Raw genomic sequence first — 17,321 nt, forward strand, 5'->3', positions numbered from 1 at the left:
GTTCCTCGCTTCATCCTGTATAGCTGTCAACCCCAGCCAGCTTCCCAGAGGATCCTGCTCTTCAGCCCCTGGCCTTGGTATGCTGGCCGGGAGACCTCTCCAGCTCTTCCTTATTTTGTCTGTTCCTTGGGTCCCCCCTTCCTTGTGACTAGCCTTTTCACTTCCTGCTGGACTTGGAGTGGGATTATTGGGAGGATTAAATAGACTGATACAAGGTCAGCATGTGGAAGGACCTCTGGCACAGAATGAGCCCTTTTTGCATGGTGGCGGGTGAGTGTGATAGCCCTCAATTTTGACCTAGCCTTGGTAAAAGATGACCCGCACTGGGTGTGACCTCCCCCGGTAGCCAGAGCCATATTCCTGTTAGCTTCTACTTACCTTTAAGACGGCCTAACTGTCCCTGTCTCTGGGAAGCCATCCCAGCCCTAAACACATGACCAGTCTCACCCTGGAGTCCCCACTCTACCTTGTACAGGTGATATTATTATATCCAATAAGTTCTCTAGTCTGGGGTTCTCTGAAGACACACTGTATTCCATATCTTCTGCCCCTCCCAGAGCACTTCACTCTGAGCACTAGGGGTGCCGATAAAACACAGACAAAACCGTGGCCACGAGGCACACATCAGCACGGTGGGAAGCTTAGTGTCCACACAGCCAGTCCCATGCCTGCATTTGCCTGGTGAAGCCATAAGCCAGACCTAATTAGCAAGGAACTTGTGACTGAACTCTACTGAACTCTCTAGTTTTATCATGTTTACAATTTTGTCTGATGTAATATGTTGACACCTTCACACTGATACTCGATATTGATTTTAAATGACAGACCTCTTTTTTGATCCTACTCTTGGGACAAGACCAGCCACTCCAGAAACATTTACTCCAAGGAACCAAATGGGAAAATCAGCTCACCCACAGATGGACAGCAGCACAGGGTAGCAGACCTCTAAGTGAGCATCCTCAGTGCTCCGCTGCGCTGCTGGCCTCCCCGCCTCCCTGGGGCTGTCCTGGGCTTTGCACAGTCTCTCCAGCCAGCTGGTTGGGCATCTCCAGGGAGAGGCAGAGGCAGGGGGAGCCAGGCCCAGCCCTTCTTCAGGCTTCCCTTGCTTTCTCTGGATTCATTTGGGCAGATTCAGTTTCATCTTCTGTGCTGGGGCCACCGGAGCAGGTGGCACCCAAACCCTGCAGCTTTTCCCCACCTTTACCAGTGGGCAGTGTTGATTGGCTGCCCCTGTCCTCTACAGCCTTCCTGGTCCTAAGGGACTGCCAGCTGGGGTCACTGCTGTTCCTAGGGGTCCAGCACAGAGGCCTAGAGCATGTGGCATTTTCCCCGCCCCCACATCACATCTACCTTGCCCTCTGTGTTTTTGTCACACTGAAACACATCATGCAGATGTCAGCCTCTTTGGGCTCCACCCCTTAACCTGTTGATTGCTGTACCTGAAACTCTCCCATCTCCTTTTAGCCTCTTATCCCTTAGCTGAAGATGACCTCTCACCCCTTACCCCCAGGGGCCTAAGTTAAATCCCCCTCCTGTGCCATCCTGACAGTCCATGGCCACATGCTCTTGACCATGACATTGACACCTCTTCCATTGCATGGTAGAAGGTCTGTCTTCTTTTAAATCTATGTATATCTTTGTGATTGCCCTGACCAATAATGTAGGACAGAAGCAGTGTTAAGGGATTCCTAGGCTGGATCATAAAAATGTGAGGTACTTCCACCTTTACCTTTGGGAATGCTTGCTCTTTGGACTAAGCCAGCAAACCGGTACGGAGAGACTCATGGCGAGGCCAGGTGTATGCATCCAGCTCAGTTGAGGTCCTGGTTGACAGCATCAGCTACTAGTTAGGTGACAGCCCCTGCCATCAGTTGCTCCTAGTCTTTGAGTCTTCCCCTGAGAGGACCAGATATGATGGAGCAGAAACAAGCCAGTTCTCCTAGAGTCACAAAATCCCTGACAGTAGTAAAGTGGTTGTTCTAAGCCACTGAGTTTCAGATTGGTTTCTTGTGCAATTAGTAACTGGAGCGACCTTTACTTGTCTGCCGCATCCAGCACTCTTCTACCTACTTGTTTAACATCTGGTTCCCTGTTGATGTTGTTCCTTAAGGGCAGATGCTGTGCCTCGTGGTGTTTCTTGCTGCACCCTGTGGGGCACTAAGTAGGTTAGGTGCACAAGAAATAGCAAATTTAGTGGAAATGATGTGTTTTCTTCTCTCCTTGTAATTTGGGTGACACACACTTGGTATCCATGTGAAAGCAAGCATAAGCCTGTTTCTTCTTCCAGGTTACCTCTGGCCCACAATTCTGTGCCTACCAGCTTGACCCCCTCCACAGATCTACTGATGACATACCTGTTTTCCCTTGTGGAGGTACTGGTGATGGAACCCAGGACCTCACACATGCTGGGCAAGCGCTCTACCCCTGAGCTTCATGCCCAGCCCTCTGCCTTGGGTTTTACTTGAAGCTGGTTCACTGCACTCCGCAGGGAAAAGGGCAGAAAGGGAAAAGAAGTAGGCTAGGAGTTCCAGACACAAACTGGACCCATTTTTATAATTTTGTCAACGACAATCTGGAAAGGAGAACTACAGATGTTAGGTGGGTCTCTTGTCTTTCAGAACAGCGCTTCACAGATAGCATTAGGCAGGGTAACAGATTTCACTGCCCTCATGGACAAGCCTCAGGCTGCCCTCTAGTGGGAAGCGACACAGTCAAGTCCCACTGCATTACACCTGAGGCAACTTGGGTGGCAGGAACCAAGGAGATTGAAGTGTCGGGACCAGCTCCAGCTCCTAGACGAGACACACATACCCACCTACATATGTGTATACATACGTGAAATCCGTGCTTACCATATTACCTGGCATTTATTTCATCAAACAAACTAACCAAGGTGCGCTGTGAGCACCAGCACGTCTCCCAAGAATCTGCTCTATTCAAGACAGTAAGTAAAGGTCTATAGATGACATAAATCAAGGATTAGGACTGGAGATGACATGAGTCAGGTTGACACACTTTTTCTTGTAGTGAATATTTTGGCTTCGGAGGCCACATGGTCCGTATCACAACTACTAACTCTGCTGGCACAGTAGCAAAGCAGTCACAGTGTATAATGTGTCTGTGACCCATGATATCATTTACAGAAGTAGGTAGCCAGCTTGCAAGCGATATGGCCCCTGGTACCATATATGGACTTTTCTACTTAGGTCCTTTAAAAATTCTTTTAAATTATTTTGAAGCATTTCAAACCTCAGAAATCCAGAGAGAATAATATAATGAACACTCCATGTTTCTGTCACCCGGATGTATCACATGTTTACATTTTGCTGTGTTTCAGATCTTATAAAACATTGTAGCTACAATTGAAATTCCTTTGCATATGCCACTTGGGTGCCATTCCTTTCCCTCTCAAGGTGGACACAAGGTTGAAATTGTGTTCTTTTATATTTCTATGGCACTTGTAGATGGTCGTCTTAGGTTTATTAGTGTTTAGTGTTCTTGACCTCAATGCACATCATTAGGCTGTTTTGCTTTCTTCACTCAACACTATTCTGGGGGGATATATCCACACAGATGTGCACATCAATAGGTTTTTTTTTTTTTTAACATCAATAGGTTTTTAAATGGTAAGTGCCTTCTACATACTAAGAAATCTTTGCCTATCCCAAGGTCATAAAGATGATCAATATTTCCTACTAGAGTTTTTTAAAAACTTTTACATATAGTTCTGTGATCCATCCAAATTAATTTGTTGTATATAGTGTAAGTTAGGGGTTCATTTTTTCCAGATGGATATGTAGTGTGGGCATTTTATAATTGTCCACAGATTCTATGATATTCCTCCCTTCAAAAGATGGAGGCTCATTAAAATACCCCTAGGTTTAATCTCTCATACCAAAAAAAAAAAAAAAAAAATTGAGTGTGTTTCTTCCTCCTTGAGGTGTGAGCTGAACTTAAAGACTTGATTCAGATGAACAGAATGTGATGGTAACGATGGCATGTGACATCCAAGATTAAGGCATCAAAGTCATTGTGGCTTCTTTCCCTTGAACCATTCATCCTGGAGAAAGCCAACTGCCATGAGGTACAACTGACAAGGAACTGGTACCTTCATCCAGCATCCAGTGAGGAATTGAGGCCTCCTCCTAACAATTATGTGAATGAGCCATCTTGGAGGCAGATCCTACAACTCAGTCAAGCCTTAAGATGACTGTAGCCCTGTCTAATGTCTTGATTGTCACTTCATGAAAAATCTCAAGCCCAAATCACCACCCAAACCACTCCCAAGTTCCTGACACACAGAAACTGTGAGAAAATAAATGTTTTACTTAAGCCACTAAGCTTTAGGCAATTTGTTCCAAGTATTAGGAGCAACACATCCAATGTTCCAGTACCTTTCCCCACTGAACTAAAGTGGTTCCTTTATGGAAGACAAGGTGACCACATGAGTTAGTCATTTTTAGGACTTTCTATTCTCTCCCATTGAACTGTCTTCATTGATGACAACATGCTATCTTGATTGCTATAATTTTCATTGTAGTTCTAAAGTAAATTGTTATTTTTTTCAAAATTGATTTGATTATTCTGGATTATTTGCATGTTCATATAAATTTTAAGTCAACTTGTCAATTTCTACCAAACTAAGAAGGCTTCTGGGATTTTGATTGGTATTACAATAAATCTTTAAATTAAAATGAGAATGATGGCTGTCTTAACAATATTGAATGCTCCAATCCACGAACATGGGAAATCTCTTCATTTATTTAGATCTTCAGTCTCTTTCACATGTCTTAGCGTACAGATCTTCATACATTTTGTTAAACTTGTCTCTAAATATTTCATATTTTATGCTATAGCTTATATGTTAAAATATAAAAATTTAATTGTTGCTAGATATAGAAGTACAGTAGATTTTTTAAAATATTTTGTTTTAGTTGTAGGTGGCCACAGTACCCTTATTTTATTTTTATGTGGGACTAACGATCAAACCCAGGGTGTCTCACATGCTAGGTGAGCACTCTACCACTGAGCCACAACCCCAGCCCCACTACAATAGATTTTCACATTTTGACTACTCTTCTCCTCCTTTTTTTTTTTTTTTTTTTTTTTTTTGGTACAGGGGATTGAACCCAAGGCTGCTCAACCACAGAGCCACATCCTCAGCCTTTTTTAATTTTGAGACAGCATCTCACTAAGTTGCTTAGGCTGGCCTTGAACTTGCAGTTCTCCTTCCTCAGTTTCCTGAGTCACTGGGATTACAGGCATTCATGACCACACCCAGCTTGACTATTTTCTTTCTGGTAACTCGCTACTCACATTACTTCTAGCAAGTTGTTTTTCCTTTTCTTTTTTCTTTCTTCTCTCTCCCTTTTTTTTTTTTTTTTTTTTTTTTTTTGTAAATTGCTTAGGATTTTCCATGAACTATTATGTCATCTATGAATAAGGAACATTTTCACTTCTTCCTTTCTAATCCACATGTCATTTAATTTTTTTCTTGCCTTTGTTGCCATAGTAACATTGAATAGAATTGATGAGCATGGGCATCATAACCTTATACCAGTTAGTCTTTTTCATTAAGTGTGATGTGCATTATAAACTTTTGAACTTGCGTTTCATTAGAAGGAAGTTCACTTCTTTTCCTAGTTTGCTGAGAAATTCTTAAATTTTATTATGAATGGGTATTCAGTTTTTTCAGATATGTTTCATTGTATCCTCTCCTTTTAAGAGGGCTTTTACAACTTTCACTTTTACTATGATTATTGACATTGTTAGATTTCATTCTGTCATGTTGCTATTTGTTTTCCTTTTTTTTTTTAAAGTGGTCAGCAATTGCCTTTATTTGGACCAGATGCACACGAGTCAGATAGTACCAACAGTCAGACCAGTATGGCTTGTGAACAAAAAGGACAAAATCAGGGAGTTGACTGGGACCTGTTTTTTGTTTTTCCTCTTTAATGTTGGCCTCAAGTAGACTTAGAGAACACTAATGGAATGTTGAGCATTAATGTGAAGAGACCTGACAGGCACATGATGGGCTTTGTCACACCCAGCTATCCCCACCCCTGAACAAAATGGTAATGACCAGACTAGCAGGAAGGATGAAGCTATTCATTAGGAAGCACACTTCCAGAACAGTCTTTAGGTGCCAGACTTGTTTCAGGTGGTCTTTAAAATATGGATGACTAAGATTTGGAAATAAAATGAACAAGGTGACTTAAAATCTCCCGGGATGATGTATTTAAGAAACAAACATCTTCCAGTTTAGCCTGTTTGATTGACAGGTCATCCTGGGGCTGAACCTTAGGGAGAACTAAGTTTAAACCTCTTCTGCATAATATTTTCCCTTTTTTCTCCCAGGGGTAGAGGTAGGACCAAGAAAACATAGTTTCTAATGAGTATTAAAGAGGCACAATTTCTAATTTGAATGGCCTGAAAAACTCCACTATTTTGTTGATTGGTGACAAGCTATAACGAATCATGAGTCAAAGGTTTAGTCGTGTGTATATGCCGTGGATCAGCTGCCTTATGAGTCAAGCAGGCCATGTTTTGAGGAAGCTTACTCAGCTTCTGGTCTGGTCCTGCTTTTGGAAATCCTACAGTGGAACTCAGGCATATGGTAAGGTATTTGACACGACTTTCCTATGAAAACCCATACTCCTTTGCCCCCACCCCTGCTGATCAATCTGTTCATCCCAGTGCCCTTGGAAGGTAAGGGTTTGATGTGGCTCCTGCCACCATCTTGTTCTTATGCACTGTTGCTGGTGTTTCAAATGCTACTGAGACATGGTTCAGAGTAGTTTTTCTTGTATTGAGTCAAAAAGGCAACTGCCCTGTGAAAGTCTCTTCCCTGGGTCAGTGGTTGTTTTCCTCATTTTCTCTTTCTTTTCTCCTCGTAGAAGGGGTTCTTCAACATGAATAACAGAAGTATGAGGGGAAAGACAAAGTAGGGGGCATAGATGGCTACAAGGGTTATTCGTTCATGGAAAGTCTCAGGACCTTGTCCTTTGAAACCACTGGCTTTGGAGAAATCCCCAAATAGAAATGTGGAGAGAATTGGAATTAAGGTTGTTAGGGTGTGAACTGAGTAGATGATTGCAGGCATGCGGATCCACTTGCAGTTTCCTCTGAAGAAGGCATATGTTGCAACGGGAAAGAGGCAGCTGAAACAAAAGCTCGCAAAACACGAAGGACTTAAACCACACTGGGGTGCTCTGCATCAGAGGGTCTGAACTCTTTAGCCTACCAAGACAGCAGATTTCTAAACTTGGCCCAGTAGAATTCTCGTGGCAGCACCACCTACAGGTCGAAAAACAGAGTGATGGGGATGTGGGGGAGGAAGTAGAGGCCCAGCAGCAAGTCAAGGCTGCGCCTGACGATCACAGTCACCATACTGTGGTCAGGCGGGGAGGAGCCGAAGTCCTCTTTGTCCCGACCCGCAGACCTGGGAAGAAGCTGCTATTTGTTTCGAATTTGTCCGGTATGGTTTTTGTTTCTATTACCCTCTTTTCCCTCTTTTTGAATTAATCAGGCACTTTACATTCTTCCATTGCATCCTTTGTTGAGTTGTTCTGTTAGTTTGCAGGGTCCCTCTTTAAGGCATCAGAGCCTACCTTAAAATAATAAGTAGACGCATCATATAAAGCATAAGAACTTGATAATCTTCTACATTCATTTCTGTCCTGCTATTTTTTTTTTTTACTTTTATACATGATATAAACCCAACAACACATTGTTATTTTTTTATTGTGGTTGCAAACACAACATAAAATTTAAAAAAAAATTTTTTTTTTTTTGGTACTGGGGATTGAACCCAAAAGCGCTTATCACTAAGCTACATCTCCAGCCCTTTTTATTTATTTATTTTTAAATTTTGAGACAGGGTCTAAGTTGTTTAAGGCCTCACTAAGTTGCTGAGGCTTTGCACTTCAGTTTCTCCCTCCTCAGCCTCCTGAATGTCTGGGCTTACAGGTGTGTGCCACCACACCCAGCCGTCTTAACCATTTTAAAGTGTATGTTTCAATAGTGTTAGGATATTTACATTGTAAAACAGATCTCCAGAACTTTTTCCTCTTGGAGAACTGAAGCTCTAAGCCTGTTAAACAACAGTTTCCCTCTCGTCTCTCTGCAGCCCCTGTTAAACATCATTCTACTTTCTATTTCTATGAATTTGACTAATATAGATACTTCATATGGGCAGAATCACAGTATGTGTCTTTTTTTGTGACTGGCTTATTTTGCTTAATGCCCTCAAGATTCACACATGTTGTAGCATGAGACAGGATTTCCTTCTCTAGGAAGGCTTAATAGTATTCCATTGTATGTAAGCACTGCATTTTGTCCAACCATCCATCCACCCATCCGTCCATCAATGGACATTGGCTTGCTTCCCCCACCTCACTATAAACATGGGCATACCAGTATTTCTTTAAAATCTTGCTTTAAGTTATTTTAGATACATACCCAGAATTGGAATTGCTGGATCATGTGGTTTTCTATTTTTAGTTTTTGAGGAAAATCTATCATATTTTCCATAGTGGTTGCACATATTACAACCCCACCATCAATACACAAGGGTTCCAATTTCTCTACAACCTTGCTAACTCTGGTTGTTTTGGCTTTTTGTTAATAGCCATCTTAGGGGTACGAGATAATTTCTCTAATGATTAGTGAAATTGACTAAGCATCTTAAGCCATTAGTGAAATTGAACAAGCATCTTTTTATATGTTTGTTCACTCATTCTGCATCATCTTGGACAAAAGTTAATTTAAGTCCTTTGTGCATTGTTAATTGGGTTATTTGATTTTTGAGTTATTGGAATTCTGTATGTATTCTAAATGTTTATCCCTTACAGATTCATGACTTACAGTATTTTCTCTTACCCTATAGTTCCCTTTTCACTCTGTTGTTTGTGGTGTCCTTTGATACACAGAAGTTTCTAAGTTTGATGTAATCCCATTTGTTTATTTTTGTTGCTGTGTTTTGGTGTCACATTCAAGAAATTGTTTGCCCTTTGGGAAAAGTATCCCAGCTTACCATGTGGAGTTGGCATGGTACAGAAATTAACGCATATTGGTCTAGAAATATAGAACATTTTTTTCCATTTGTACAAGGGTAATGTACTGTATTAAATATGTAAAGTCTTATCTATGTGGTTTGATTATGGAAACTAATATTCTCTAAATAATGAAAAAAACAATATTTGCCAAGTCAAGCATCATGAAGCTTTCTCCCTCTCTTTGTCTAGGAGTTTTATACTTTTAGATCTTGAATGTAGGCCTTTAATCCACTATATATATGGCAGAAGATAAGGGTTCAGGTTCATTCTTTTGCAGTATATATTCAGTTTTCCCAACATAATTTCTTGAAGAGACTGCCCTTTCCCCATTGAATGATCTTGGAACTGTTTCTTGCTGAAAAATCATTTGATAAAATACACAAGGGTTTTGTTTGGAGTCTATTCTATTTCATTGGTCTATATATCTATCTTTATGCCAGTACCACAATGTTTTGATTACCTTAGCTTGAACACGTTTTTATTCCATTTTTTAAATAGAAATATGATTACCTGATTTGAGATCTGGAAGTGTGAGCCCTCTGTTCTTTTTCAAAATTGTTTTGGCTCTCTTGAGATTCCATGTGAATTTTAGGGTGAATTTACCTATTGGGGGGGTTGGGAATTTGATAGGGATTGTGTTGAATCTGTTAGTCACTTTAGGTGTACACGAGATACCATGGATACAAGGTATCTTTCTATTTATGTGTCCTTTAAAATTGATTTCAACAATGTTTTGTAGTTTTCAAAGTTTACCTCTTTGGCCTCTTTAGTTTCATAGAATTCTTATTCTTTTTGGTGCTCTTGTAAATAGGCAGTTTCCTTAATTTCCTTTTGGGACTATTCACTGTTTATGTAGAAATGCAACTAGTTTTTGCGTGTTGATTTTGTATCCCACAACTTTGCTAGATTTGTTTATAAGTTCCCTAAGTATTTAGCATTTTCTGTATGTATGATCATGTCATCTACTAATACAGATAATTTACTGTCTTTCCAATTTGAATGCCTTTTAAAATTTTTCCTTACCTAATTGCTCTAGGTAGGACTTCCAAAACTGTGTTGAATGGGAGGAGCAAGATGGGGCATAACTGCCTTGTTCCTGATCTTAGAGGAAAAACTTGCTATCTTTCACATTTGAGTATATTGTTAATGACATACTTTTTATATATGGCATTTATTATTTTGAGGTATGGGTATTATTATTATCATTTTTTTGCGGTGCTGGGGATTTGAACCCAGGGTCTTATGCTTGCAAGGCAAGCTCTACCTACTGAGCTATATCCCCAACCCCTGGTATGGGTATTATTTTTACTAGACAATTATCTTTTTTCATTATTTGTACTGTGACAAAATATGAATAACATAAAATTTGCCATTTTTAACAATTTTGACCTTGAGTGCTATTTGTTAAAAGAGATTCTTTATTTTTTTTTAATATTTTTAATAGTTGATGGACATTTATTTATTTATATGTGGTGCTGAGGATCAAACCCAGTGCTTCACACATGCCAGGCAAGTGCTCTGCTATTGAGCCACACCACCAGCCCTTAAAGAAATTCTTACTCTTAGATTGAATGGCTTGGCACTCTTATTTTTCATAGGCCTGTATATCTATCTGTCTTTACGCTTGTACCATATTATTTCCATTGTTCCATTTGAAATAAGGAAATGTGAGTTGTCCAACTTTGTTCTCTTTCTATACCACTGTTTCATACGTTATCAGTTACACAGTCTCGTTTGGTGACCCAGGACCTGTTTCACGTACCCCTTCTCGTGCCCCACCTAGCACTGCAAATGCCCCATTTCCTGCTTCTACCTTGCACATGTAATGGCCTTTTGATAGTAAGTCCGTTTATCTTCCCCACACCTGGGCTTTGGTGGCAGTTGTCACATCTTTTACTTCTATACTTGTTATAAACTTCATATCACGTTATCCTGATTTTAAAATAAAGTGCTGTAGGTAAATCATGAGAAAATGAAGGTTTTTTCCTGCTTACTCTTATTTATTGGGATGGTCTTCATTCCTTTCTATAGTTCCGAATTTCCATCTGCTGTTGCCTCCAGTTGGTCTAACAAGCCACCTTTAAAACTTCTGGCAGTGTCATTCTGACAGTGATGGACTCTTGTCAAGTCATATTTTTTCATTTGGTACTAGGATAGGACTCAAGGGTGCTCTACCACTGAGCTACTCCCCCAGCCCCAGATCTATTTATTTATCTATCTTATGCTGATATTAGGTTTTTATTTACTTTTTAAAATTTTTGTTCTAATTATTTTTGAGGCGGGGTCTCCCTTAGTTGCTGAAGTTGGCCTCCAACTTACGATCCTCCTGCCTCAATCTCCTCAGTTACTGGGATTATAGGTATGCACTACCATGCCTGGCTCTTCTTTTACTTTATATTTTACTAAATGATTTGTACTTTTTGTGTGTCCATCACTTTGACCTCTAAACACAAAGGTGCCCCAGGAATCAGGCCTTGGATCTTCTGTTTGTGTTAATTCCAAGTAATTTTTCTATTCATGATATCTTAGAACACTGATGACTATGTGTATCGCGTCTGCTGAACTCACCATGTATGGGCTAGATACTGTCTTCTTCCCTTATCCACGTTTCTTGAGTGGGAATCTGCAGTCACTGCCTCCATTTCTTTACTTTGCATTTACTGTTCATCCCACTACAGCTTGCCTTTTGTCCCTCTGTAACGCTGAGAGTGATGTGTTTTTTTTGGTTTTTTTTTTTTTTTTTTTTTTTTAAGCAAAACAGACCACCCCCTTTCCTTTTAAAATGAAGTCTATGTGAAGTCACAGTACACTGAAGAGATAGAAGCAGAATTGCTCTGGGAGTAGGCCAGAGAGGAGCTGGACCTGACCTGCTCTTTCTTTTCACCTAAGCCATTAAAGGATCTATACCAAGTCCCACGCATTGATCCCAACATCCTGATCTCTTCCGCCACTGAAATGTCTGGAGATTTGTTTTTTGCTGTACTGGGGACTGAACCCAGGGGTGCCCTACCACTAAGCTACATACCCAGCCCTTGTGTGTTTTATTTTGGAGACTCTTGCATCCTCATTCCATCTCAGTGCTTCTGCACAGTGCTTCACCTGCCTTGGAGATGTTCCGAGATGTTCTCTCAGTGCCAGTAGCACCTCCCAGACTACATTCCCCTTTGTGTGTGTGTGTTTAAGCTAACATCACATTTATCACACTGCATTGTAAATTTCTCTTTACACAGCTTTCTTCCCTACTAAACTGAGAACTTGTACGGATCCGTGCCCCTATCTTTTTCTCCGTAATCTCTTTTAATGTGTAATGACAGTTCAACCCCAGGACTGCAAAGGCCCCAAGCATACTGTTTACGGATCCCAAGGGAGAACTTGGAGGACTCAACAGAGGTTTTGGACATTTTATTACTCACTCCTCCGGGGCTGCGAGCCAGGGTGCAGTGGAGGGCTGCACCACGTTCCTTTCCTTTACAACCAAGGTCATTCATCATGATCTCCTAAGGACTGGAGATAAGGGGATGGCCAGCTCCCCCCTCCTCTCCCTCCTCACCACATTCTTTTCAGAGAACTTCTTACCTCACTGGAAGCTTTCTTAGGCACTGATTAGTGTTTAACAGAACAAACAGTGGAATAAGTTAATCAACGAATGAATGGCTGAGCAAGCTGAGCTAAGCCAGTGTGGCCTGGCAGACTACCTGGGTAAAAATTATTTTATTAGGACATAATTCAGCACCAATTTTAAAAGAATGGAGTTTTAAATAAGCTAAAAGTTAATAAAGTAAAAATTTTAAAGTCGTAATTCATATACCATACAATTTATAGAGTGTACAGCCATCACTACAATGCAATTTTAGCCACTTCCCCCAAACCTGTAGCCCTTAGCGGTCAGTCTCCATTCCATCCTAACTCCACTCCGCAGCCCTGGGCAATTACTCGTTCTCAGTCTGACAAATTTAACATTACATCGGCCAGTCCTCAAAACCGATCCCTCAATCCGGACCACGATGTGCAGTTTGGTAGGTCACTGTCCCACGTTCAGTGTGTGCTGTAGAAGTACAAACTCGGGGCCTAACGCAGCAGCTTCGGGTTTGATCCACGTTTGCTCCGGGTGGCTGGTTCGTCCCTGCATCTCACCGTCGCCGTGGGAGTTAAGCCCTCGAGCTGAGTGTGCACAGCGTGCTTGGGCACGCACAACGGCTGGAAGCCGCGACCGCTGCCTGGTAACGGGCTCTGCCGGAGGCCAGTTAAGCCCCGGCTGGGAGTGACGTGCGCAGCCGCGCCGGCTGTTTATTTTTAAGCGGTCCAGCTGCCTCGCCTCGAGGCCACGCGGGAGACGCAGCGGGCCGGAGCTGGCAGGTCTCGGCGCAGGGCGAGCGCCTCCCCTCGCGGCCGCCGCGCCGAGTCGCGCGCGAGTGACGCATGCGGCGCGCGGCGGCGCGGCGCGCGGCGCGGTGCACGCTGGGATATTTAAGTCTTCTCCGCGGCGCGGAGCCGCGATGTCTCCGGCGGCTGCGGCGGCTGGAGGAGGCGAGCGGCGGCGGCCCCCTATAGCGAGCGCCCGGGACGGCCGGGGCCGGGCCCGGGGCTGCGGCGGGCCGGCGGGGGCGGCGCTGCTCGGCCTCGTGCTGCTCGGCCTCGTGCTGTACCTGGTGCCCGCGGCGGCGGCGCTGGCCTGGCTGGCCGTGGGGGCTACCGCGGCCTGGTGGGGACTGAGCCGCGAGCCCCGAGGCCCGCGCGCCCTGCCGTCGTTCGCTCGCAGCGCGCGGAGGCAGCGAACGCTGCTCGCCTCGCCCCCAGCCAAGTCGGCAGTAAACGGCAGCCTCCTAGAGCCTCGGACCCTGCTCGAAGGACCCGACCCCGCCGAACTGCTCCTCATGGGCAGCTACCTGGGCAAGCCCGGCCCGCCGCAGGCTGCCGCCGCCCCGGAAGGCAGGGACCCGCGGGAGCGGCCCGGACGCCGCCCGCCCGCCCGCTCCCCGCCGCCCGCGGCCCAGCGCGTCGCGCACGTTTACCCCTCTCCCCCCACCCCTCTCCTCCGACCCTCCAGGAGGCCTCCGCACAGGTGAGGGGACTGGGGAGACTGGCTGAACCGAGGGCGTGACTTTTTTTTTTCCCCCCCAAAACACATTCCGTGTGGTTTTTGTCCTCATTAAGGAAACCTTGGCGTGTGACTCCTGCCCGCTTCTACCCTGAGGGTGAAATGTGTTGCTAAAACTCTTTCCTCCTTCCAGCTCTTAACCCTGCCTCAGCGTCAGTGCAGTGTAGATTGGGAAGAATACTTACTAAGCCTCTGAAATAGGCGCAGGTACTTTTCCTTTGAGTGTAGTCACATGGCATTGACGTTTTTGTCTGGACCAGTAAGAGAAATGATACCAGCAGAGCTCAAAGCAGTGTCTCAGGAAATGCCTCTTTGACAAAACCTGACTGGTAAAATTGACCAAGTTAGACATTTTCATCAGTCTTAAAAGCCAAGTGATATAAGAAAATAGAAAAAAAAAAAAAAAAAAAAACTGGTGAAGATGTTAGATTTATTGATAAATATATTTAGTTGAGAAAATGAACTAAGGTGCATCTTACTGATTAGCATAAACTGATCCAAAGATTCTTGAAAAATTCCTCCCAGTGCAACCCAGTAGCATACTGTACTTGTGTAGGCAAGGTTTCCAATTTCACTTTAAAATTGTTGAAGTCTGTGGTGGAGACAGCTGTTGAACAGCTGCCACTTTCTGCTCACAGATGGAATAAGGGAAATTTGCCATAAAAATACTGTGTTCTGTGTTGCTTAGAAAGAGAGAGAAGCTCTCTGGAAAATGTCCGATGTTCTTTTAAGCTTCTCTGGTTCCATGATGTCTCTCATATTCCCTGTAGGGATTGTGGGACTTTACCCAATCGATTTGTAATAACCCCTCGAAGACGCTATCCGATCCAGCAGGCCCAGTATTCCTTCCTGGGGGTGCTACCCACAGTGTGCTGGAATGGTTGTCACAAGAAGGCTGTGCTCTCTGCTCGAAACTCCAAGATGGTGTGTAGCCCAGTGACCGTGAGGATTGCTCCTCCGGATAGCAAGCTAACTCGTTCTCCAATGTGAGTATTATTGGAAGAGTGCTCTCCCTTTGTGTCTGCTTTTCTTCTTCTACAGATGTTCTGCTGACAAAACAATCATTTAAAAAAAAAAAAAAAGATAAAGAAATGACTGCTTATTTGAATGAGAAATTCCAAATTCTAATAAAAACCTTCATTTATTTTTTGTCCTTGACAGTAGCTTTCATTGCTCATGACAGTTTCTGTGACTATATAAATGATACTTTTGCTTATTGGTTAGCTTGTGGTTTCCAGTGACTTTTAAGTCTAATGCTGTGTGGTAAGACAATTAAAATAGCTTACTTCTAGAATCTTGTCTTTTGTTACAGACCAGAGCGGTTAATCAACTCAACACTGCCCTCACCATCAAGTAATGTTCCAGACCCATGTGCAAAGGAGACTGTACTGAATGCCCTCAAAGAGAGGAAAAAAAGGATTGTGGAGGAAGAAGACCAAATATTTGTGGAAGGCCAGGAGAATAAGAGAAGGTAACAGGACTGGTAGAATGCTAAATGGGCCTCCCATGCAGATCCTGAGTGTTCAGTGAAATCTAGGTCATTCTTATAAAGACACAGTAGCCAGCTTGGGTTTGAGAGTCTTTAAGATCCCCTTCTTTCATGACCTGGTAATAACGACATTAATGTTATTTGGTTGTAAGACAGGTTATTTAATTTTTATAACGTTTTCTTTCTGTAAGTACTGTAGATCATCCATGTTGGCCTCCTACTTTTGATATAAATGTGTAAAGTATTTTGGGGAGAGAATGCTTAATCTTCTCAATTTTATGTTCAATTACTTGGGTGACTGCCAGTTTAAATATAACTTTACTCAAGGAAATACTTGTGAAAGAAAGTACCATAGAGTATGGTCTGTTTAGCAGTATGAAAATAAACCAATTTCCTTATTTTGTTTATATGATTTCTCAGTAAATATGGGGTAAAAAGCTTCCTAAGTAGAGAATGAGAGGCAATTGAAGTGGCTGTTTAGGATACAGGATTACTTATGCTTACCAAGGAGTCACCTAAGGATTCTGCTTTTTTTTCCTAATGTGGGAGGTGGAGCCCAGGGCTTTCTGCATGTTAGGAAAGTACTAAACTGCACCCCTAGCTCTCCACTTATTCAATTAAACAAATATTTATTGAACATCCACTATTATGCCAGACCCTTCCAGGAATTGTGGACAGAACAGCAAACAAGACAGAATCCCAGCACTATGGGGATTCTTTTAGAGGGAGACAGGCAATTTTTTTAAATGGCATAATGAACATTATAATCACGGATTGTAAGTATATGGGAATAACAAAACAGGAAAGAGGAGTTCTTCATGTAATGTAATCAGGGAAGAGCTCCGAGGAGACAGTGAAGCCCCCACACCTGAAGTGTATGATTTGTCCCTATTACCTTGAATAGACTGCTCATATCCAGCAGTTTCAAAGTCGGCCCTCCATGGTACTGTAGAAGACAAAGTTAGTAAAGGAAATCTTAATTTATGCATGTGCATTAAGTAACATAGGAAGATCAACATAAAAGTTTCAGTTGTGGTAAGCAATTTGTGCTAACATCATCTAGCTGACCAGAAATGGCAGGGGATGCCTGGTGTGGTGTCACTCACCTATAATCCAAGAGACTCAGAAGGCTGAAGCAGGAGGATCACAAGTTCAAGGCCAGCCTGGGCAACTTAGCAAGACCCTGTCTCAAAATAAAAACTTTAAAAAGGGCTGGGGATGTGGCTCAGTAGTAGAGTACTAGAGTACCCATGGGTTCAGTCCTTATTACCTGCAAAAATAAAATGGATGGCAGAGGGCAGGGAAGAAATAGTGACCATTTTTATGGTACAAATAGGTGTCTCATGTTCTCCAGGATGATGATTTTTCTTGACTGTGGTGCACCTATAACTAAAAATTCGATATTATCTTTCCCATTATTGAAATAAGCCATGATCATGTGTGTCATTTCCATGCTCTTATATGTGACATAGATTTTTACCTAACAGTTTTAGCATGTTAACCTCTGGAGCACTGTGAGGTGTGTGGATTGGTCCTTAACACATTTTGGATCCCCCCCCCCCCGCCAAATTTGTGGATGTTGGGTTAATTTATGAACATAATACTTCAGTGTGAAGTTAGCAGATAAGAAATTGATACACCTGCATAGTTCAAAAGGTCTTCAAAGTATTTTCATGCT

General features: G+C 42.7%; 1 protein-coding gene and 1 pseudogene across 4 annotated transcripts in view; one reads left to right on the forward strand and one right to left on the reverse strand.

Annotated features, from left to right (window-relative positions):
- Positions 1-5,819: 5,819 nt before the first annotated feature.
- On the reverse strand, positions 5,820-7,446 carry LOC306649233 (sigma intracellular receptor 2-like; annotated as a pseudogene). Its single transcript has one exon. The product of its transcript is annotated as a sigma intracellular receptor 2-like (transcript).
- A 6,053-nt stretch (positions 7,447-13,499) lies between these two features.
- LOC306649995 (nuclear envelope pore membrane protein POM 121-like) overlaps positions 13,500-17,321 on the forward strand; it is a 28,626-nt gene continuing 24,804 nt past the window's right edge. Inside the window, exons 1-3 of one of the 3 annotated variants that reach the window (XM_079121585.1) lie at positions 13,500-14,118; positions 14,925-15,140; positions 15,467-15,625. In XM_079121585.1, coding sequence (XP_078977711.1) covers positions 13,553-14,118; positions 14,925-15,140; positions 15,467-15,625 — 941 coding nt within the window. In that variant the 5' untranslated portion in view covers positions 13,500-13,552. The remainder of the gene's footprint in view (positions 14,119-14,924; positions 15,141-15,466; positions 15,626-17,321) is intronic. The other 2 variants (XM_079121584.1, XM_079121583.1) reach the window with 2 other exon arrangements.

Source organism: Sciurus vulgaris (assembly GCF_902686455.1).
Source record: "Sciurus vulgaris genome assembly, chromosome: 18".
NCBI lineage: Eukaryota > Metazoa > Chordata > Mammalia > Rodentia > Sciuridae > Sciurus > Sciurus vulgaris.